The sequence below is a fragment of the Dreissena polymorpha genome, chromosome 3 (assembly GCF_020536995.1).
Source record: "Dreissena polymorpha isolate Duluth1 chromosome 3, UMN_Dpol_1.0, whole genome shotgun sequence".
In the NCBI taxonomy this organism is placed as follows: domain Eukaryota; kingdom Metazoa; phylum Mollusca; class Bivalvia; order Myida; family Dreissenidae; genus Dreissena; species Dreissena polymorpha.
This window is the reverse complement of record NC_068357.1, coordinates 4,272,847-4,293,612: the sequence shown is the minus strand read 5'-3', so window position 1 is coordinate 4,293,612 and position 20,766 is coordinate 4,272,847. Positions and strand designations below refer to the sequence as shown.

The window sequence follows — 20,766 nt, the reverse complement described above, 5'->3', positions numbered from 1 at the left end:
GTCAGGTGAAAAAAAAAGAAAAATATTTCCTTGTCTATGTTGTTTTTGCAAATAAATATGTACACACAATTCATTCATAATAAATGATAATTTATAATAAGTGAAAAAAAAAAACACATTATAGTAAAATATTGTTTATGTATTGTGCTTATATTCATTTTATTATAAAAGTTAAAATCATTGTTGACAAAAGAGATTATCCTTCATATAGATTAAAATTGAGGGTAAGCATTCTTCCAGAATGGCCTTTTTTATTTAAAGACCATTTTATTAAGAGACCACTTTTGATTACTCCCTTGAGTGGTCTCTTAATACAAGATTGACTGTATTTCTCTCATATAGCCAGAAATTGGTTACACTGACAATAAGATGTCTCATCATTTTTCCCTATCATTTTTATGTGACCCATAAACTTTCCTAAATCCTTGAAACAAATAAATTAATAAATCCAGTTACAACATGAAAAAGATCTATATATGCTTTCATTTTTATCCCCACGCTTTTTGAAAAAAAGGTGGGGATATTGTGGTTATCTCCGCCGTCCGTCCGTCTGTCTGTCCGTCCGTCCTGGCCACTATCTCCTCCTACACTAAAAGCACTAGAACCTTGAAACTAACACACATGGTAGCTATGAGCATATGTGCGACCCTGCACTATTTGGAATTTTGATCTGACCCCTGGGTCAAAAGTTATAGTGGTTGGGGTGGGGCCGCGTCAGAAATTATCACTCATTTTTTTAGGTTATTTTACATTTACTTCTTTATTTCTACACCGATTCACTTCAAATTGATACTGGACCTCTCTTATGACAATACGGTCAATCTCAACCATGCATGGCCCCATTCCCAACCCTGGGGCGCCCCGCCCACATAGGCCACACCCACCAAAAATTTCCATTTACTATAATTTTTTCATTTCTACACGGATTCACTTCAAATTGATACTGAACTTTTGTTATGACATTAGGGTCAATCTCAACTATGCATGGCCCCAATCCCAACCCTGGGGCGCCCGCCCACATAGGCCACACCCACCAAAAAATTCCATTTACTATAATTTTTTCATTTCTACACGGATTCACTTCAAATTGATACTGAACTTCTCTTATGACATTAGGGTCAATCTCAACTATGCATGGCCCCATAACCAACCCTGGGGCCCCGCCCACATAGACCACACCCACCCAAAATTGCCTTTACTATAATTTCTTCATTTCTACACCGATTCACTTCAAATTGATATTGAACTTCTCTTATGACAATACAGTCAATCTCAACTATGCATGGCCCCATTACCAACCCTGGGGCGCCCCGCCCACATAGACCACACCCACCCAAAATTGCCTTTTACTATAAATTCTTCATTTCTACACCGATTCACTTCAAATTGATACTGAACCTCTCTTATGACAATACGGTCAATCTCAACTATGCATGGCCCCATTACCAACCCTGGGGCCCCGCCCACATAGACCACAACCGCCGAAAATTGCCTTTTACTATAATTTCTTCATTTCTACACCGATTCACTTCAAATTGATACTGAACTTCTCTTATGACAATACGGTCAATCTCAACTATGCATGGCACAATTACCAACCCTGGGGCGCCCTGCCCACATATGTCACACCCACCCAAAATTGCCTTTTACTATAACTTCTTCATTTCTACACCGATTCACTTCAAATTGATACTGAACTTCTCTTATGACAATACGGTCAATCTCAACCATGCATGGCCCCATTCCCAACCCTGGGGCGCCCCGCCCACATAGGCCACACCCACCAAAAATTTCCATTTACTATAATTTTTTCATTTCTACACGGATTCACTTCAAATTGATACTGAACTTTTGTTATGACATTAGGGTCAATCTCAACTATGCATGGCCCCAATCCCAACCCTGGGGCGCCCGCCCACATAGGCCACACCCACCAAAAAATTCCATTTACTATAATTTTTTCATTTCTACACGGATTCACTTCAAATTGATACTGAACTTCTCTTATGACATTAGGGTCAATCTCAACTATGCATGGCCCCATAACCAACCCTGGGGCCCCGCCCACATAGACCACACCCACCCAAAATTGCCTTTACTATAATTTCTTCATTTCTACACCGATTCACTTCAAATTGATATTGAACTTCTCTTATGACAATACAGTCAATCTCAACTATGCATGGCCCCATTACCAACCCTGGGGCGCCCCGCCCACATAGACCACACCCACCCAAAATTGCCTTTTACTATAAATTCTTCATTTCTACACCGATTCACTTCAAATTGATACTGAACCTCTCTTATGACAATACGGTCAATCTCAACTATGCATGGCCCCATTACCAACCCTGGGGCCCCGCCCACATAGACCACAACCGCCGAAAATTGCCTTTTACTATAATTTCTTCATTTCTACACCGATTCACTTCAAATTGATACTGAACTTCTCTTATGACAATACGGTCAATCTCAACTATGCATGGCACAATTACCAACCCTGGGGCGCCCTGCCCACATATGTCACACCCACCCAAAATTGCCTTTTACTATAACTTCTTCATTTCTACACCAATTCACTTCTAATTGATGATGAACTTCTCTTATGACAATACGGTCAATCTCAGCTATGCATGGCCCCATTACCAACCCTGGGGCACACCTAGGTCAAACATTCGGCGTGGGGATACGCGTCGGCCTCTGCCGCGCCATTTCTAGTACTTTTGTTTACAGTTATATTTTAGCATTTTTTATAATTCAAATTATTGTTATCTTCTAGGGAATGTAAATGTATACATCATTTATCTCAGTATCTGAAGTGCGGAACAAAAATGGAAAAATTAACACACTTTTTGTTTTAAGTAAGTAACGCCTAGGACAGTAACCTTACATGTTCTTTGAAATATCCTTGTAAGACTTTGGACAAAGAAGTATTACAAATTCCTAATCGGCTGAAAATAACACTTATTTTCCCAATCTGACCATTACCATTCCCAAAGTTGAGAGAAAAAATACAGATGATATCATTTACCAGTTTCCAAAGCCATACTGTTCCACAGCATCCAGTAGCATAGTTTCTTCTGCCAGCGTCCATGGCACCTCACAGTTGAATGCTCCGACAATGGGACCCGACTTGAGTGATGCATGAAGGAGTAAACAATGTCACAGCTCAATAAGTGTTATTTTCGTCAATAGCCTAATAGTCAACAAACATTAAAATACAATTAATAAAGATCCAGTCTCATCGAAAGTTGCAAGTCCTTTGCAATGTCCGAAAAAAAAATCTTCAAGACCAGATATTTCATTATATTTGAATCGAGAATATCATGTAAAAATATTGATTGAATGCAAACTTTGTGAGTGGGTATAACAAAAATTATGCAAATCTTCACAAATACAGTGTTTTATTTCATTCGAAATTGGGTCCGGTAATCGGCCCTATTCCCAATGGAAAAAAGTATATTTTTTTCCAAAATGGAAGCAAATAATTCCCAATGGAAGGTTTCAAACAAAAACAAGAGCACTGCATAACAGGTGCCACGCTCGGCTGCGGGTGCAGTTTTAAATAGATTAAAGCTTGTGAGATTTTTTTTTAGAGGTCACATTGACCTTTGACCTAGTGACCCAAAAATGGGTGTGGCATGTAGAACTCATCAAGGTGAAGCTACATATGAAGTTTCAAAATTGTAGGTTGAAGCACTTTAATTTTAGAGCCAATGTTCAAAACCTTGACAAAATGTTAAGGTTTGAGCACGACGAGGACGGCGGACACGACACGACGAGCTGGCTATGACAATACTTCGAGTTTTCTCCGAAAACAGCAGAGCTAAAAATTATCTCGATATTTTGTTCATCTCCCATCCATATAAGTTCAAACTTAGTAAGTATAATACTGAAAACCCCTGTATTCTCAATTTTGAAGAATTTTTTAGCAAAACAACAACACTAATTTCCCTTTAGATGTCAAACCGCGAATTTTCCCAATTCAAAGGGATCCGGCCCCATTCCCAAAATGTTGGAAAAAACCCACACTGAAATCAAAGTAGAAAATACCGCATTTAAATTTAATTAATTTCTATATAAAGTAAATTTTCTTGACAATTCTGGGATTTTCCAGAATTAGAATATGTTCGAATTAAATGTCAACTGATTTTTTAAAAACAAATTCAAATTAACTCTTAGTAATAATTTAAATTATAACAAAATTATATAAATTATAGTTTTATACTTTGAATGATGTTATTGAAATATAATTGAGATATAATAATCTTACAGACTTCTTAAAAACAAATTGTGATTTTTTAAGTTGGGAATTTTTGTTAACCATTGAAGTTTTTGAATGGGTCGGTTAAACTGACCTGTAGATACGACAGGAAAAGCCTGTGATAGAATGGTCATCCTAAGTAAGTAACATTTATCAAATATTTCATCGACACACCAACATGGTGACATGCATTAAATATCTGATCTTGTTTAAACTTATCAAAGTGAAAGTAGATTGCCTTGCAGGTTTCTTACAGTGATGCTGTATTGATGATCATGTCTGTGAGAACCGACTTCTGCACCCAGCGCAAAGCACTGCAATGAAAAATATACTAGACCACAGCATAATAAGGACCAATCGGGATGTTTTACTGAGTTTGTTCGATCCAAGTTTCACACAACAATACAACTTCAATATCAATCCACGCTGTGACGTCATACCTGTAAACAAAGGTCGATATCTTTGCAGTCTGTGCATTTTACCCCATGACCGGAAATTTCGTTTTGGCAATTACAGCACAAAAAAACTGACATTCTAAATGAAACTTCAGTTATTAACGTCTGTTACGCCGTAGATTAAATATGGGAAAATAATAGTAAATCAGGTCTTTTTCCGCAAAATATCTTCAAGCGGCATCCTTTTCCTTCCTATACGCCAGTGACGTCACATTTCCCACAATACAATTTTATTTCCGCATTTTAAAATTTCCATTTGTTGCGAGAAACGTAAATAGGTTAGTTTGCACTAAAAGGAATGGTGTGAATTCTTTGGCTGCACACCACATTTTTATAGCGAACAAATCGAAATCCAAAATACAGAGAATTATAGCACCAGTTTGAGTACTCAAATAATAATGAATGTCACATTTTAGTGATTTGTTATTTAGTGGTTATGTTCTTTGAATATAACCAAAATTTAAAACTGTTAATAATGGCAACGTTCGCAAATGAAAGTTGGTTTTTAATTAAGTTATTGAACGATCAAAGAGAACTTTTCACGATGGCGGCAAAACTAGTATCAAGGTCGATTTTAATAAGTAACATGAGATTTAAAGTAGAATTTTGCAAGTTGAACCAAGAATTTGTGCGGTTACTTCACGAAATCTGCCCATGTGACCTGTCAGGTGAAATAATTTATTTTTAGTCAAATTTTCCCGGCTGCCCGGGTATTTGCAAAATTAATAATTTTGATACATATAGACCGGTGCATGGTGGCCAATAAGAACGTATTGTGAACTGGTAGAAAATTTAAAGACAATTCATTATTAGTTGCCGTTAAAAGGACAAAGTTACTCCACCAAGGGAGTGCTGACCATTGAAAAAGACTTTCTTTCCGCTCCTCGCGCGCTGCGCCGCCTTTATTGTCTCACCAGCCGTCGATCCGAACCCCAGAACGATTTCCCAAGCACATTTTGGCGCATTGGGTACCGACGGTCTGTGACACTTCCAGTATGTTCATAGGGCAACCCCTACGAAGTGCTGGTCTGCATCTCGATCTACCCAAGGTCCGCCCCGTCCGTCTTCTACGCTGTCATCTCCGCTGCCCAGTTGCTCGCGCGCCTCTTCTGGCGATGTAGTAAATCCACTATCCACGTACGGGTATTACCATGCCGCTTCATTGACGAGCCGATTATCAAGTTCTGAGAGTCAGCGAAGTCAGCGGGAGAGGAAGTCCGGCTCGAGGGATGATGGTACTCCGCTTGCCGATTCTTCGGAGACTTTAAGGAAATCTCCTGCGTATGACTCTTGCCCCGGTCGCGACGTGCACGCTCCAGCTGCTGACCGAGGGAAGTATACAGTTGGATAGTATTGGATTTTCCATCACATGATACGTCAGAGTATAACCGCTAACATTATTGCGAATACAGAGTATATCAGGTGCATTGTGGGTTATCAACGTACAGAAAACTTAGGTTCGATTGGTCATTGTCGGCTCGGGTACTATTTACCTGTACCCCGGGCACACTTAAGTATACTTACATGTACCCCGGGTACGGTAAAACAAACGTACCGGGGAATTTTAACGCTAAATCGGTCGTTGTTTTAAATTAAATTATGTTCATATTCATATCAATGTGCTGTTAAAAGGCCTCTATATTATCGAAACTCATACTCAAAAAGCATGTTGATGCAGTTTTTTAATAGAAGTTTGTTTCGTAATTACCGTAATCGGTAGCGCGTTATACGACATCGGATTTTCATTGGAATAAAACTCGGGTACAGTCTAATATTGACCGGGTACGTTTTAGTATAATTACCGTACCCGGGGTACATTTAAGTAGCACCCGGGCCGACAATGACCACTCGAGCAAAACTAAGGGTATTAAGTGGATGTTGAATGTTGTAAATTGGTTTACTTTTGGAAAATGAATATGTGTATGTAAATGAACATTATTTAAAACGTCTGTGTTGCTATTACTGAAGAAGTGATGGAAGGAAAATATACTATAACAAATGGACAATGTTGATAGTTTTGTAAGGGGGGTAGCAGCTGTGTGTGTGTGGGGGGGGGGGGGGGGGTGGTAGTAACTAATGCCGAGTGCCTGTGTAATAATACAAATACAGATACAGGACATGCTGCGGGTATACACAATAGTTTTAATGTGTGAGCATATTTATCATATATATTTAATTACATATACAAGCATATTCAAATTTTAAGATGTATCTAGTGCGATCATACTGATAACACAAATATTATCAAAAATATACAATAACCTGTTGCGGGCCTGATGGCTTATGTATTCTGTTCAGAACTGCATTCATTCCATTCAAGAATTTGCATAGATTAAATAGTGTGAATTTGTTCTTTTCATCACTGGGGATGAACAACTCTTGTCACGTTTCAACAACAGCCAACGCAGGTTGTTGAATTGCATAATCAATCCCGATCCGTCAGGTAGTTTTCATCTTTTTTTATGGAGAATATGTAAACATTTCTGGACAATACAAATCCTATGACATGATACACACCTTTTCACGGCAGTTACTCACGCGCGCCATCTCTTTTCTGAGATGCACTAATAAATTAGCTAATAATACTTCCGAGGTGGCGCTCGGTCATGGGTGATTTAACGGATACAGGGTGATTAGTTTTTTTCAACATATTTCGCATTATTTTGTAAAAATCGGCCAATGTAGTGCGATTCAGCGATTATAAATTCGTCCAAAGATGTACAGAAACATACAATCTCAACCCATTTGGAAACGTGAGGACGTTTATAAGTTGTGGCCTGATAGAATTCGTAAAAGCAAATCGATGTGTTTTGCCCTATGTGACGAGCAAATTCCCAGCCAATTAAATCGCTAATTACATAAAACGATTGCTTTGAACCTGTACAAGTTAATGCGTGCACAAAAGCATCGGCTTCTTATCGATCTAATAAATAAATTGGCATTTTTCAAAAAGAGATGGACCCAATGCCAATGAGGTGTCGCTCAGATTAGGAGGTGGCGCCAATGCACATTTAAAGCTATTTAGAGTGAAATATTTTATTTAATGGTATCTATTATGTTTACAGGACTTACATCATTTTGTGTAAGTTGATTACTTCAGCACAGTTGAGTCTTGTGCGTTTTTCATTAGAAAAAAAGTAGTTTTTTAATAATGTATTGATGAATTTAAACGTTCGTCTTTGCATGATAAGAACTTTTAACATGTATTATACAAAAAAAGTTAACGGAAAAAGACAAAGCTATCTTCATTTTTTAGTTGATAGTGGGAAAAACAACATATATCTTATATTATTAAGATTCGTTGACCTTGGCATTTTAGTAAATTAAGCATTTGGATTAAGTGACACAAGTCATCGATTCGAACATTAAATTATTGGTTTTATTTAGTATAACAAATTTTTATATATATTGTACAATATGATTTATTCATGTTGGTGACTTCTTAATTGAGTTGATCACTTATATATTTAAAAATAACTACATCTTATTTGTTATAGAATGTGTTTATGTTCTGTAATGATTTGGGCCTTCGTATGCACGTTGAAAAGTAAATTAAATATAACAAATAACATTATCCATCAAATGTACGTCATGTGATAATGTCATTGCGATACGACTGTTAATTGATACATCCTGCATTGGCGCCACCTCCTATCATTAGCGCCATCTCCTTAGCATTGCCTCCATCTCTTTTGGAAAAATGCAAAATTATCTACTACGTCGGCAAGAAGCCAATATTTTTGTGCATGCAGCATCTAGTGTATGTTGTACGCCAGCGTTTGATGCCGTTAGCGATTTAATTGGGTGGACATTTTCTCGTCACACAGGAAAACTCATCGAAATGCTTTTTAAAACTCCACCATGTCACAACTTATAAAGGTTCTCACGTTTTTAAATGGATTGAGAATGAATGTTTCTGTACATTTTGTTCATAAAACCTAATCACCATGCAAGATTATGCATAACATTTCAAAACACCGGGCCTGAGCGCCACCTCGAAAGATGCATAGGCTCATTTATTAATGCATCTCAAAAAAGAGGTGGCGCGCAATACTAGTATATATTTAAGATTTTCAATGCAAACGCATTTTTCTTATATATTTTTGTTTACTTTTGATTCACGAATAAATCATATTGCTAGAAAAATGCGAGCACACGCTTCATAATTTGTGTCTATTTATTGTATTTGAGATCAAAGTTGTCGTTTAAATATTTTATTTGGTCAGTTCTTTGTACTTCAAAAATATACAAACGCGGGTTGGTTGAGCAAACACAGTTCGCTGTTCAAAAGCTGGATTATGACAAACTCAGGTTAGTTGGGATAGTGGCATACGCCGATTGATTGAATATTGAATGCCATTTTGTTTCAATTTTGAACGCTGTACTCCTTCTTACGATACCATTTTCTTTTTTAGAATGACACGAACAAGTCTCACAACGGGCGAATCACACGCAGGACTGGAATGCATCAAACTTCGGAGTTCCGACCGCAAACGAACAGCAAATAAACGAAAATAATACCAATAAGTCGCCAACTCAGCAATCCTTTCGATCCCCTTTTTATAAAGCAAATAGACACTCGCACAAGAGAATATTTAAAGACAATTAAAATCGCGATATTGATTTGTTTATTGATATGAACTCTCAAATACAAAGTGACAATGCGCCTATTTCAATGAATGATATTTTTGACAAAAAAAAAAGAACAACAAAAGGTGCAGTTTCCCAGATGGATATAAAGATACTCAGTACTTTTAATAATTCATGATTCGAGATAAAGTGTGATTTAATTTCATTGTCCTTGCCTCGGTTGATGTCGAGGTGAAATACTGGCTTTTAGTTATTGCGATGGTAAATGTTGAATTAAATAATTTAATAAATGAATAATAAATACATATAAAAATAAATACATATATAAATGCTTCTATTGACCCGTAAAAGAAAAAATATTATCATACTGAAATTTGGATCATCACCAATTTCGCGAGCGTTACATTGTATATACAACGTTGTATGTTGGGTCATGTTGTTGGTTGTTACACATTTTAAAATTTTAACAATGGTTTGTAATTGAACTGGGTACTCAATATGCTCAACGTGCTGGGGGAACCGTTCTGGGGTTCCGGTAAAGGCGGCGCAGCGCGAGAGGAGTGGGGTGGAGGTGTTTGTCAATTGTTAGCTCTTCCTTGGCGGAGAAACCTTGTCCTTTCAAAAGCAACTAGGAAAACATTGTCTTTAGTGAGTTTAAGTTGTCTAACAGTTCACATTGAGGTCTCATTGGCAACCGTTCCATGGTCTATTTTGATAAAAGATTTCTTTGGCGAATACCCGGGCAGCCGTGGTAAATTTACCTATTTTGGCTCAAATAAAATGCTTTCACCTGAAAGATCACAGGGACAGGTCCGAACTTAAAAGCTATAAAATGTTTTGCGGTGTGCGTCTTCAAATAGTCGAAACCGCGCTATGCGTAAGAATTTAGCGTATACACCCTTTCAGTTATTCGCTTTTACTAGTGTTAGAGTTGTGTCCCTTAGCCGGATGTGACGTCAACGGGGGATAGAAATTCGCCAGAGAAAATAAAATTTTACTGTGTCGCTGAAGAAATCAACGTCTTTAGCACAATATATGCGTAAGTTGCACACATGTTTTATTTTTATTATTTTATTGACGCATATTAAAGCTATCGCTTGTTGTATATTTACTTTTAAGTACGATGAAGTGAGAAAAAATGCATTAAACATTCCGTTTTGTCAAGACACATTTCATGTTCGTACATATACCATTACACCTGGATTGGAACCTAAAAGTAAATATTGTATAAAAATGCCAAATTTTGAAAGCAAAGCGTATTACGAGTTATTTTCAGAAAGTTTATATTTGTAATCATGATTTTATCATAGGAATTATATGATTTCGGGGCTTTTTTTATTCTTAAATAGAACTAGAAAGTAGAAGAATGTGAATGAAAACCAATCAGGAGAACGGGTCATTTAACTTTCATGTTTTTTACACCAAAATCTCTATATTTATAAACTTTCAAAACCGAAACTATCCTTTGTTTCTTTGAGTGTTTGACTGAAGTGTTGAAATAATATAAAAATCAGCTGCAAAAAAAGCATTATATGTGGGTTTTTTTCAGGAATCATCCCAAATGCTATGTTCAGAAACAGTGAAGTACCATGGGCTGATGGCTGAACCAGATCCTGTAACAGAAAAGAAAGTACAACAGTACACGACTGATTGTCATAAGGTTTGTTTTTTTGTTTAAAATGTGAATTCACTATAATAAATACTCCTAAGTTAATTATTAATATAATTATGCAAATACATACACATTGGTGGCATGAATATATCCGGACATAGTCATGTACCATAAATACACTCTAATAAATATTGACTCGGTACAAAGAACCAACATGAAAGCATACAAGTTCAGCTGTCAGGTTTTAAGCATTATTGCCACTTAAAAAAAAAACATGTAACTTACACTACATTCAATATCGATCATATTTATTTCAAACCATTTTCTAAAAAAATAATATGATGAATTTTGTATGTTGTATAAGTAACATGATTTTTTTCTAAAGAAGCAATAATGCTTAAAACCTGCCTTTTTATTTTTTGTAGCTGTATGCCAAGGATGTCCCTGGCGCTGTTTTACCGCAACTTCAACCAGAAAGATGCAAAGTTACAGAGTTGCGAATATGGTTGAAATGCCGGGGACAAGCTGTGAAATCGAATGAGACAAAAGCCGAACTTTGCTTGAGGTACTTATTTTATATCGCCTTTTCAGGCCTTTTCCTGGTGTATCTACTGGTCAGTTAAACGGACCCATTCCCTAACCTAAATTGTAATTTGAAAAAAATAATTTTTTAAAAAGAAAGAAGAGGTTATGATTATTTTAACTCAATTATATGTAAATGACATCTAACAAAGTACATTACCATGAATAATATGATTTTTCATCTAATTTGAATGATTGTGAAGGGTTATTTTATAATAGTTTTTCCCAAATCAGTTGATTTTTGGCACGAAAAATTCACGATCCTGCAATTGCTTTTTTCCCAAAATGGCCAGGAAAAAGCCTGCTTTTTATATTAAAAACGCACATTCATGTTGTGAATTTTTTTCTATGTTTCTGTCAACCAGTCTGTTAAAAATAAGTTTTATCTGTTAAGTCAGCCTGACTCGACCACACAGCATATAGTACTTTACAATGTATATAACATGCATAGTGGCACACAGCTTTCTGCTTCAATTAAAATCCCTGACATAATAAGTTACATTACTCTCTTAAGTCTGCATTAGAAATTGGTTGCCACTAGTTAAATTGTCTTTATACATTTTTTGGTCACAAAGAAGGTAGGGGTGGCGTTTATTAGGTGGAAAACAAGTATCTGAAACAGACTCTGGAGTAGTGCTTTTTTTGTAACACCTTAAATCTTAATGTTCTGTTACAAAGTTTAAATCTTTACTTTTATATATTTTCCAGGGTAAAGAAATTCAGTGACAACCAGGATAACATCCTAATTGTGGATCCTTATCCAGACCAGCCATTTGCAGCTAAGCAGAAGTCGTCCTGTATGAACTGTCAAGGACAATCAACAGTGTCAACAGCGGAAGAACATCTTAATTTGGAAGAATGCACATGGACCCAAAGCACCAGACCGATCTTCAAAGACTTTTCGTACATGAACATTCTGGAATGGACCAAAAGTTCTGGTAAAGGTTCAAAACTGGGTGTTGAAAAGCCTATTCAACGAGGCTATGTGTTTTTTCATGACGGTTATGTATTCGACACATGGACATCTGAACGTAACAGTTCAACAATTGTTAGATGCAAGTGTTTCCGCTCCATGAAAACCGGTAATCAGAAATAAAGAGTATTGAAATAATCTAAATTATATTTGAAAGTATTCAATTTTGTGTTATTTTAGTGTCAGTATTTGTGAGATTCACCTCAAATCACATTTATTCATTCAATATAATCATAGGATCTCAGCTCATTTTGGTGCAATACCTGTATCTGCATGTTTGTAATTTTCAGATTGTGTTTCCTTAAATTAGTTTATGATTTCTAGCTTTCACATGTTGTCTTTCATCATTAATCTTACAATTAATGATACTTCATACTGTTTTGTGATGAACTATGCTACTCAAATGTGCTTATCTTGCATTATTTCTGTTGTAATAAAGCTTATATCATTGATTACAAAGTGTTTTTACTCAAAGGATTACGCAAATCTGTAGCAGAGTCTTAGTGAAATAGTTGCTATGGTGTCTGCTAAGCAATCTGGAGCAACCAGTTTTGATCCCCATTGAGAATCAGTAATGGTTCTTCCCAGGAAACGAACTTAAGTACTGATTTGTCTCAATATGCATTGGACTTTCTTAGTTTTACCTAATATTTCCCAAAAAAAACTAAAATTTCTATTAACAAAATTATTTATTCAGTAGTCATACAATCAAAACAAATTAACAAACATGATTAAAAAGATGTATATACAATTTTTATGTAAAGGCCACACACCTTATTTGGCATAGTAAATTTAAGTATGAGTGACATATTTTATCTATGCCAATTAGAATATATCTGGTGGTTACAAGGTAGAAATCCATCTTTTTTGCACTTTACAACTTAAAAATAATCGCGTTTGTCGAAATGGATGTGTACGTCTGGAAATCCTACTTTCGGTTTTAAAAGCAGTACTGTTTGAAAAAAAAAATAACTTGCTATTGAACTAGGCTATAGATTTAATTTTATTATGCCAACTAGAATATATCTGGTGGTAACAAGGTAGAAAGCCATCTTTTTTTGCGCTTTAAAAAGTTAAAAATAATCGTGTTTAATATAGAAATCCTTCTTTCAGTTTTAAAAGCAGTTATTCCTGTTTGAAAAATAATAAATTACTTGCTAACTAGACTATAGATTTAATGAATATTTTGCACACTTTCAAATTGCATCTATATGAACATGTACTTTATTTCAAGGTGTGTAGCTTTAAGTACTCTTTAAGCATTAATCTGTAACTAAATCAATGCTTATATCAAGATAATTATCAAAAACTTTATACAAAGCCAAAAAATGTACAAATATTACATGAACAGCCAATGGTTTTTCATTAGCCTACATGTAGTATGATGTACACGAACAACAAATGTTCATATAAATGGTATGTATGTTAAACACCAGGACATGGTATAATTGGGTCTTGGAAAAGAGTGAGCAATGAGCAAACTGTCCAAATTTGATTAATTATCCCAAACAGAGAAACCAGAATGACCTGATCAAATATGTGAAAACTTTTAATCTTGTTAATTGCACGTTCCACTTGAATTCGCTTCAACAGATGTGGTTTGTCCTTCCAGCAGTCGAATAGTGTAGGGATGGCTCCTGGTTTTAGATACCTCCGCTTAGCAAATCCAGATTCATCAAGACAGTCACGTTCAAAATGGAGAAAACAGACAACCGTATTGTGACTTATCTGAAAGAAAAAAAAAGAATAAATAAATATGTGTGCTTTTTTTGAATCACATCAACACTATTTTTCTGACATGAAAATGTATAGTACTTAACATGTTTTATTTTTCTTTATACAAAATCATTTAAAGTTTTACTGAAACCACTAACAACTGACCTTAAAATGTCTGTCTTCATCTCTTCGTATTTTATTCAACCAAACAGCTTGAACTGGATCATCTTCAGCTGGAAATGCATGATAGCTGGGCTTTCCATGGCCTTCTAACAATCCTTAGCCAGTGGTGTGACATTTGGGCACACAGCAGATCCTGTTAGACTGAAATTTTATGAAGATCAACTAATAATATTAAAAAAAATCAAGTGAATAACAACTTTACCAATTATTTTGGATCATTAAAATCAGTATAACAAAGTCCACAAACGTGGTTAACAAATAATAAGATGTGTTTTTATCCTATTGGTTAAGAATTTCATTTTATTTGTATTGATATTAATTATTATATGTCTATAAATGTTTTATTCCCAAATGTTATTTAAACAAATCAATTGACTAAACAATTTAATTTACCTTCAACTTCTTCTCGAGTGATACAGTAATGTCTTGAATCTGTTTTCCATCCGGTTTTGAGTCGAATACTGGTGTTGCTGTGTAAAACTGGACAGCATAGTCGTGGTCATTAATCTGTTGAACAAAATTCTGTTTCATAACATTCATGATAACTGATTCATTGTACTTTACACATTAATACACATTACGCCGGGTATAGCTTAGTACAAGCTCTAATCAAACAAATAGCTTTTTAACAAACCATATGTTGCATTGGATGCCGTTGGCTTTCAATTTAAAAAAATGGTCAATTGGTACAAAAGCACGGTATGACTAAGACCAGTACGAGCGTCCTTTAGTTGCTTCAAAATATAAATGCCAACGAGTGTTCATACTTTGACGAATACGAAATGTCCTTAGATAAAACAAGTCAATATTTCCACCTATTTAATCTATATCAACATTTCTCTCACAGGATTTATTTCAGTAAAAAATCCTTCGTTTGAACGTTTCGTCCTCGCGAAAACATATAACAGACAAAAACAATACCGCTGCTTTATCAGCATTATAAACCGAATATCAAAATTGCATAAGAAAATAATAAATTATTAATAATAAGGTCAGTACAAACCTTTTCGTTCATATTTTAAGTCCATTTACACCGTTGAAAACACACATTGTCAAACATACATCTCTTTGTTTGCTTACAGTCGATAATCGGGTATCCCCGGATGACGTCATTCAGGGGAGGTAATTATAATCAGTTAATAACTGAAAGGGGTAACCAAACCGGTACCTTGTTTGCGTCATCACAGTGTAGAATTGAAACTTCGTTCGAAATTATCTCAACGCAAAGAGAAACTTACAACACTGTTGAGACAGTTAATGTTGTCAAGATTGTACATGTATCACGGCAAAGGATAAATAGTATGAAAGGGAATATCCCGAGTCGATTACAACACTGTTGAGACAATTATACTCCTATAAATATGAGGTCGATTTACATCGGGGTAGCTTACGTCTAATTATTTGGACTAAGACAATTAATGTTGTCAAGATTGTACAAGTATCACGGCAAAGGATAAATAGTATGAAAGGGAATATCCCGAGTCGATTCACGTTGTGACACGACAATTGTATATTTTTTATGACAATCGTGTATTGCTTAACTTCATGTTGACATATTAAAATTGCATGTTGGTATACATGTATATGACAAATGCTTTTTATACGCCCGCTTTTCAAAACGGGACGAATTTTAGTTTCACCCTTGGCGGGCGGGGGCGTCCACAGCAGTGTCCGCTCTATAATTCAAATAGATTTCATCCGATCTTCACCAAACCTGGTCAGAAGTTGTATCTAGACAATATCTAGGTCAAGTTCGAATGTGGTTCATGCCGGGTCAAAACCTAGGTCATGGGGTCACTTAGTGCATTTCAATGATTTAGTATGGTGTCCGCTCTCAAATTGAAGCGCGTGATGGCACTGTCAAGCACAATGCTTGCTGAGCATCTGTCAGGCGGCCTGAGGGTTTTTACTTTAACCGACCCGCAAAAACCCTCAGGCCGCCTGACAGATACTCAGCAAGCATTGTGCTTGACAGAGCCATCACGCGCCTGAGGATGGGAACCACCCTATTACCTGGTGGCGCAGGAAAGTAAGTCCTCGGTGTAGAACCTGCATGTCCTAGGTGCCAGGAACCCCTTACTGCGCCCCACATGCTGCTGCACTGTCCAAACCATAAGGCGCAGAGAGACCACCTCGAAGCTGAATTGCACTCCCATGGACTAGTTTTAAACCTTTCCAACGTGCTAGACCCCAAGGGAGCAGCTACGGGCCCGGTCTTCTCTGCCCTCGCCAAATACATTCTAGATTGTCAGATAACTGACAAAATCTAGGTCATTGGGGGAGGGAGTGCAGCCAACACCCACCCAATTATTCAGTCTTGTGACTGTTTTCTTTTAAACTGTGTAATCTTTACACAAATCTGACGAAATCTAGTAATTACGTTCTATTTGTGTCACCTTTTCACAATCTTGTTTAGTTTTTAAGGGGTTTATTGTTCTACCCTGCCCTTTCTAAATCAGGCCAAAGGCATTGACCTGGAATTCTTTATTTTAATTTTTTTTTTAAGAGAGTATTAGTCCACCATTTACATTTCTCAGTGTCTTAATATAACCATATTTTTAGGCAGTTCTTATTATAAGAAAGGACGAGGCTGTCCAGTAACCTGGGATTGTTGGCTGCATTGCACCCCCTCTCTTCCCCTTTGACACCCCACCCTTTCCCCTTCAAACTCCAAGAGCCATGTCAGGCTGGAGTGCACAGTGCAGGGCCTTATATCTTGCAAAACCATTATTTAGCCCTATTCACCATTGCAAAACCATTATTTAGCCCTATTCAGAGTAATACCAATTCCTTGGTATTATTGTAGATTTTGTTAATATTGCTATTTTTCCATCATAGCAAATTTTGTACCTTGTAATACATTAAATCTTGTTAAAATTGCTGTTTTGTATGTGCAACTGCTATTTTATATAGCAAATTGCCTTAATATTTACTTAATATTGCTATTTCTACATCATAGCAAATTTTATACCTTGTATTACATTAATCCTTGTTAAAATTGCTATTTTATATAGCAAATTTCCTTATTTTTATGTTAAATCGCTATTTTAAATAGCAAATTGCCTCGGTTTTGTGTTAAATTGCTATTTTACATAGCAGATAAGGTACTTTAGTACTATTTCCTCTATTGTTATCCCCAATATATTAATAATATTGGCTGGATAAGAGCTTTTTGTGGGTTTCTTCCTGCATTTAGGTAATATCTGGTCTTTTTACCAATTTTATATCACGCTTTTTTAAATTTTCCTTCAATTGTATTCAAACTATTTTTCATCTACCGTGCACTCCCTCTGGTCCTGGGGAACAACCGATGTAGACCCCATCCCCACAATTACCTCCCTTAGTTCAACCTAGGGAGCCACATACATAAATATATAAACAATTACATTTACAATTTTCCATATAACTGCATGTCTACATGTAAATTCTCTTTTCATATGAGAGCTATTCAACCAGGCTCTAACTTTCCTACTAATTAATGTTGTAAATAGTCATATTTGCCCACTGCCTAGATCTTGTTGTATGACATTAAATTTAAACCTTAAATATACACCTAATTTTGATACTTTATTATGTATGCAAAAACATAGTGGCAATGTTAAACCACTTTGTGATCTGAAAAATCCTTAAATATTATTATTTGTTTTTGTTTTTTTACAAACATATTACACATTTGTGTATTCCTTTTCTTTTCTATAAACATTATATTAAAAGTAATCCTATTTGGATTTTGACATTTACAACACAGATCACAAAGTTTCAAGACTCCAACAACCCATTGCAGTAAATACTGAACAATGGGTCTAGAATTGATGATACCACATATAATAAATAGTATGTGTTTTCACCATCAATACTTATAAAAATTGGGCTATTCTCCTCCTCTCTCTTTTCAACACAAACAACATACATATAATAATAATAATAACAACAATAATATTAATATAACATCTTCATAGTAGTTTAATACCAGATACCAATCATATTTAATTCAAATAGATTCAAGTATTAATGGATGTAATTATTCCTTCTTGTTTCATACATTTCCTAATGAAATTCTGCTTTGTTTACATTTTAAAAGTGCAAAAGAGCAGACGCATACATTAAGATTGGTTGTCTCTTTCACATCTGTGCAAGAGCAGACACCATGTCAAGGTCGTTCTTTGTGTGAATTTTACATCTCAAAATGGATTGACCTACTTGCATTTGCGCGGACGTGAAAGAGAAAACCAATCAGAGCCATGCTTTTAAATACTGTCAACCAATGAAAACGCCGCTTTTGAACAGCTTTAGGCAACCCATTGTCCATTAAGTTTATCGAGAACTGCGTTTTTAACGCTTATTGAATAGAAAAGTACAGATATTTTTAAACCAATAGATTTTTATTGAAGCACCGCATCAACACTGCAATGTATTGTTGTATTTTAAATGGTAAAGCCCAGTAAAATCGGGCTGACCATATTATAGCCGTTTTCGGCTTTTTTAACGTAGAGTTGTATGTTAAGCAGTGTGCTCGGGCAATGGTTTCTAACCGAAGTCCCGAGGGTAAACAACCCCATAATGTGTATGCCAAATTGAAGTAGTTTTCATCCGATCTTCACACAATTCGGTCAGAAGTTTTGTCTAAATTATATCTAGGTCAAGTTCAAAAATAGGCCATGTCGGGTCAAAAACTAGTTCACGAGGTCACATTTCAAGCATTTAGCATGGTGTCCACTCTCTAATTGAAGTAGTTTTCCTTCGATCTTCACAAAACTTGGTCAGAAATTGTATCTAGACAATATATAGGTCAAGTTAAAATATGGGTCATGCCAGGTCAAAAACTAGGTCACAGGGTCACTTAGTGCATTTCAAGGATTTAGGATGGTGTCCGCTCTCTAATTGAAGTACTTTTCATCCGATCTTTACCTAATTTGTCAGAAGTTGTGTCAAAATGATATCTAGGTAAAGTTCAAATATGGGTCATACTGAGTCAAAAACTAGGTCATGAGGTCACTTAGTGCATTTCAAGCATTTAGCATGGTGTCTGCTCTCTAATTGAAGTAGTTTTCATCCGATCATACTCTCACCACGTTTCATGAAGTTTGAGCAATTAATGTGGCCTCGGAAAAGATATAGTCGAGACAACTGTTCTGACCAAGTTTCAGGAAGATTGGGCAATGCCCATGGTGTTCACAAGCTTTTCTCTTTAATTTGACTAATGGGGTTGTTTACCCTCGGGACTTCGGTTAAAAAACCATTGCCCGAGCACACTGCTTAACATAAAACTCTGCATTAAAAGGTCGAAAACGGCCATAACATGGTCAGCCCGATTTAACTGGGCTGTACCATTTATAAAATCGGTTCTTTGCAGAGTTGGTGCGGTGCTTTAATAAAAATCTAGTAGTTAAGAATAGCTTTACTTAAAATTAATTACAAGCGTTTATAAATGCATTACTCAATGTAACAACAAAGCGACTGATCCTAACGCTATTAAAAAGCGAAGTTTCGATTGGTTCATAGGCCGATAAAACGACGGCTCGGATTGGTTAAAATAGCTTAATAAGAAATACATGAAGGTCAATCCGTTTTGGAATCTGAAATTTGCACTGCGGACGACCTTGACATTGTAGAATGTAAACAATCAATTTTTATACAGGAAATATTAGAAATGAGTGAAAAAAGGATATTTAAATCCAAAAGAACAGTTATTTAATCGGTTAAAAAAACCCAAATATCATAGATATTTTAATGGTTTGTTTCAAAGTAAAGCATAAAGTATGAGCACCGCACCGGTAAACAACCCAATATAGTGTATATATATATATATATATATAGATAATGATGAGTAGTTAAGTCATTTGATAGTTTTAATTGTTAAGTTGAAAAATAGCCAAAAGAAATTTCCGAATATCAAATGACGTCCGAAATATTGCAAGTTTTGTAAAATTACGAAAATAAAGCAACAATTAACGGGCAAGGGACATTGGAGCTGTAGGTAGTTGAGATGGTAGTAGATTGTTGATGGTTGGACCCTCTTCTTTATATTTCTTTATATTGTAGAACAGAAGCTCAAAAATCTTTGTTTACAAAAATCTCGGTCATGGCAACCGGAAACCGGAATGTAATGATGTCTTTAATTTTTATTCCGGTTTCTTTAATTTGACCAAGTTACCTAGAATATTATGACCCACTGTGACCTAGTTTTAAAATTGGCCAAGATATCACTGGAATAAATGTTCTTACAAATTTTCATAGACTGACAATTTATGTGGCCCCTAGTGTGTTCACAATTAATTTGACCAATTTACCTTGTTTTTCATCCTATGAGACCCAGTTTCAAACTTGGCAAAGATATCATTGGGACAAATAGTCTGACAAAGTTTCATGAAGATTGGGCATTAAATGCTGT

The 20,766-nt window shown here is 35.8% G+C and overlaps 2 protein-coding genes and 1 long non-coding RNA gene across 5 annotated transcripts in view; 1 reads left to right on the top strand and 2 right to left on the bottom strand.

Annotated features, from left to right (window-relative positions):
* The window catches only part of LOC127872798 (transcriptional adapter 2-beta-like), a 35,222-nt gene extending 30,261 nt beyond the window's left edge, over window positions 1-4,961 (bottom strand). The window contains exons 1-3 of one of the 2 annotated variants that reach the window (XM_052416202.1): window positions 4,705-4,961; window positions 4,520-4,578; window positions 3,032-3,145 (exon numbers count right to left, since the gene is read on the bottom strand). In XM_052416202.1, coding sequence (XP_052272162.1) covers window positions 3,032-3,145; window positions 4,520-4,578; window positions 4,705-4,797 — 266 coding nt within the window. In that variant the 5' untranslated portion in view covers window positions 4,798-4,961. Of the gene's footprint in view, window positions 1-3,031; window positions 3,146-4,518; window positions 4,579-4,704 lie in introns of both variants that reach the window. The other variant, XM_052416203.1, reaches the window with a different exon arrangement.
* Window positions 4,962-10,203: 5,242 nt separating this feature from the next.
* On the top strand, window positions 10,204-13,428 carry LOC127872800 (uncharacterized). Its single transcript, XM_052416206.1, has 4 exons — window positions 10,204-10,348; window positions 10,859-10,969; window positions 11,347-11,486; window positions 12,212-13,428. Exons 2-4 carry the CDS (start codon window positions 10,871-10,873, stop codon window positions 12,597-12,599), a joined length of 627 nt encoding a protein of 208 aa, XP_052272166.1. The 5' UTR covers window positions 10,204-10,348; window positions 10,859-10,870; the 3' UTR covers window positions 12,600-13,428.
* LOC127872804 (uncharacterized) lies at window positions 13,147-15,501 on the bottom strand. Of its 2 annotated transcripts, none has more exons than XR_008045793.1 (4): window positions 15,379-15,501; window positions 14,769-14,882; window positions 14,358-14,516; window positions 13,147-14,204 (listed from the first exon to the last, which is right to left on the bottom strand). It is a non-coding gene; the product is annotated as an uncharacterized LOC127872804 (long non-coding RNA). The 2 variants fall into 2 exon arrangements; XR_008045794.1 differs by lacking the exon at window positions 15,379-15,501 and adding an exon at window positions 15,010-15,033.
* Between the last annotated feature and the right edge of the window lie 5,265 nt (window positions 15,502-20,766).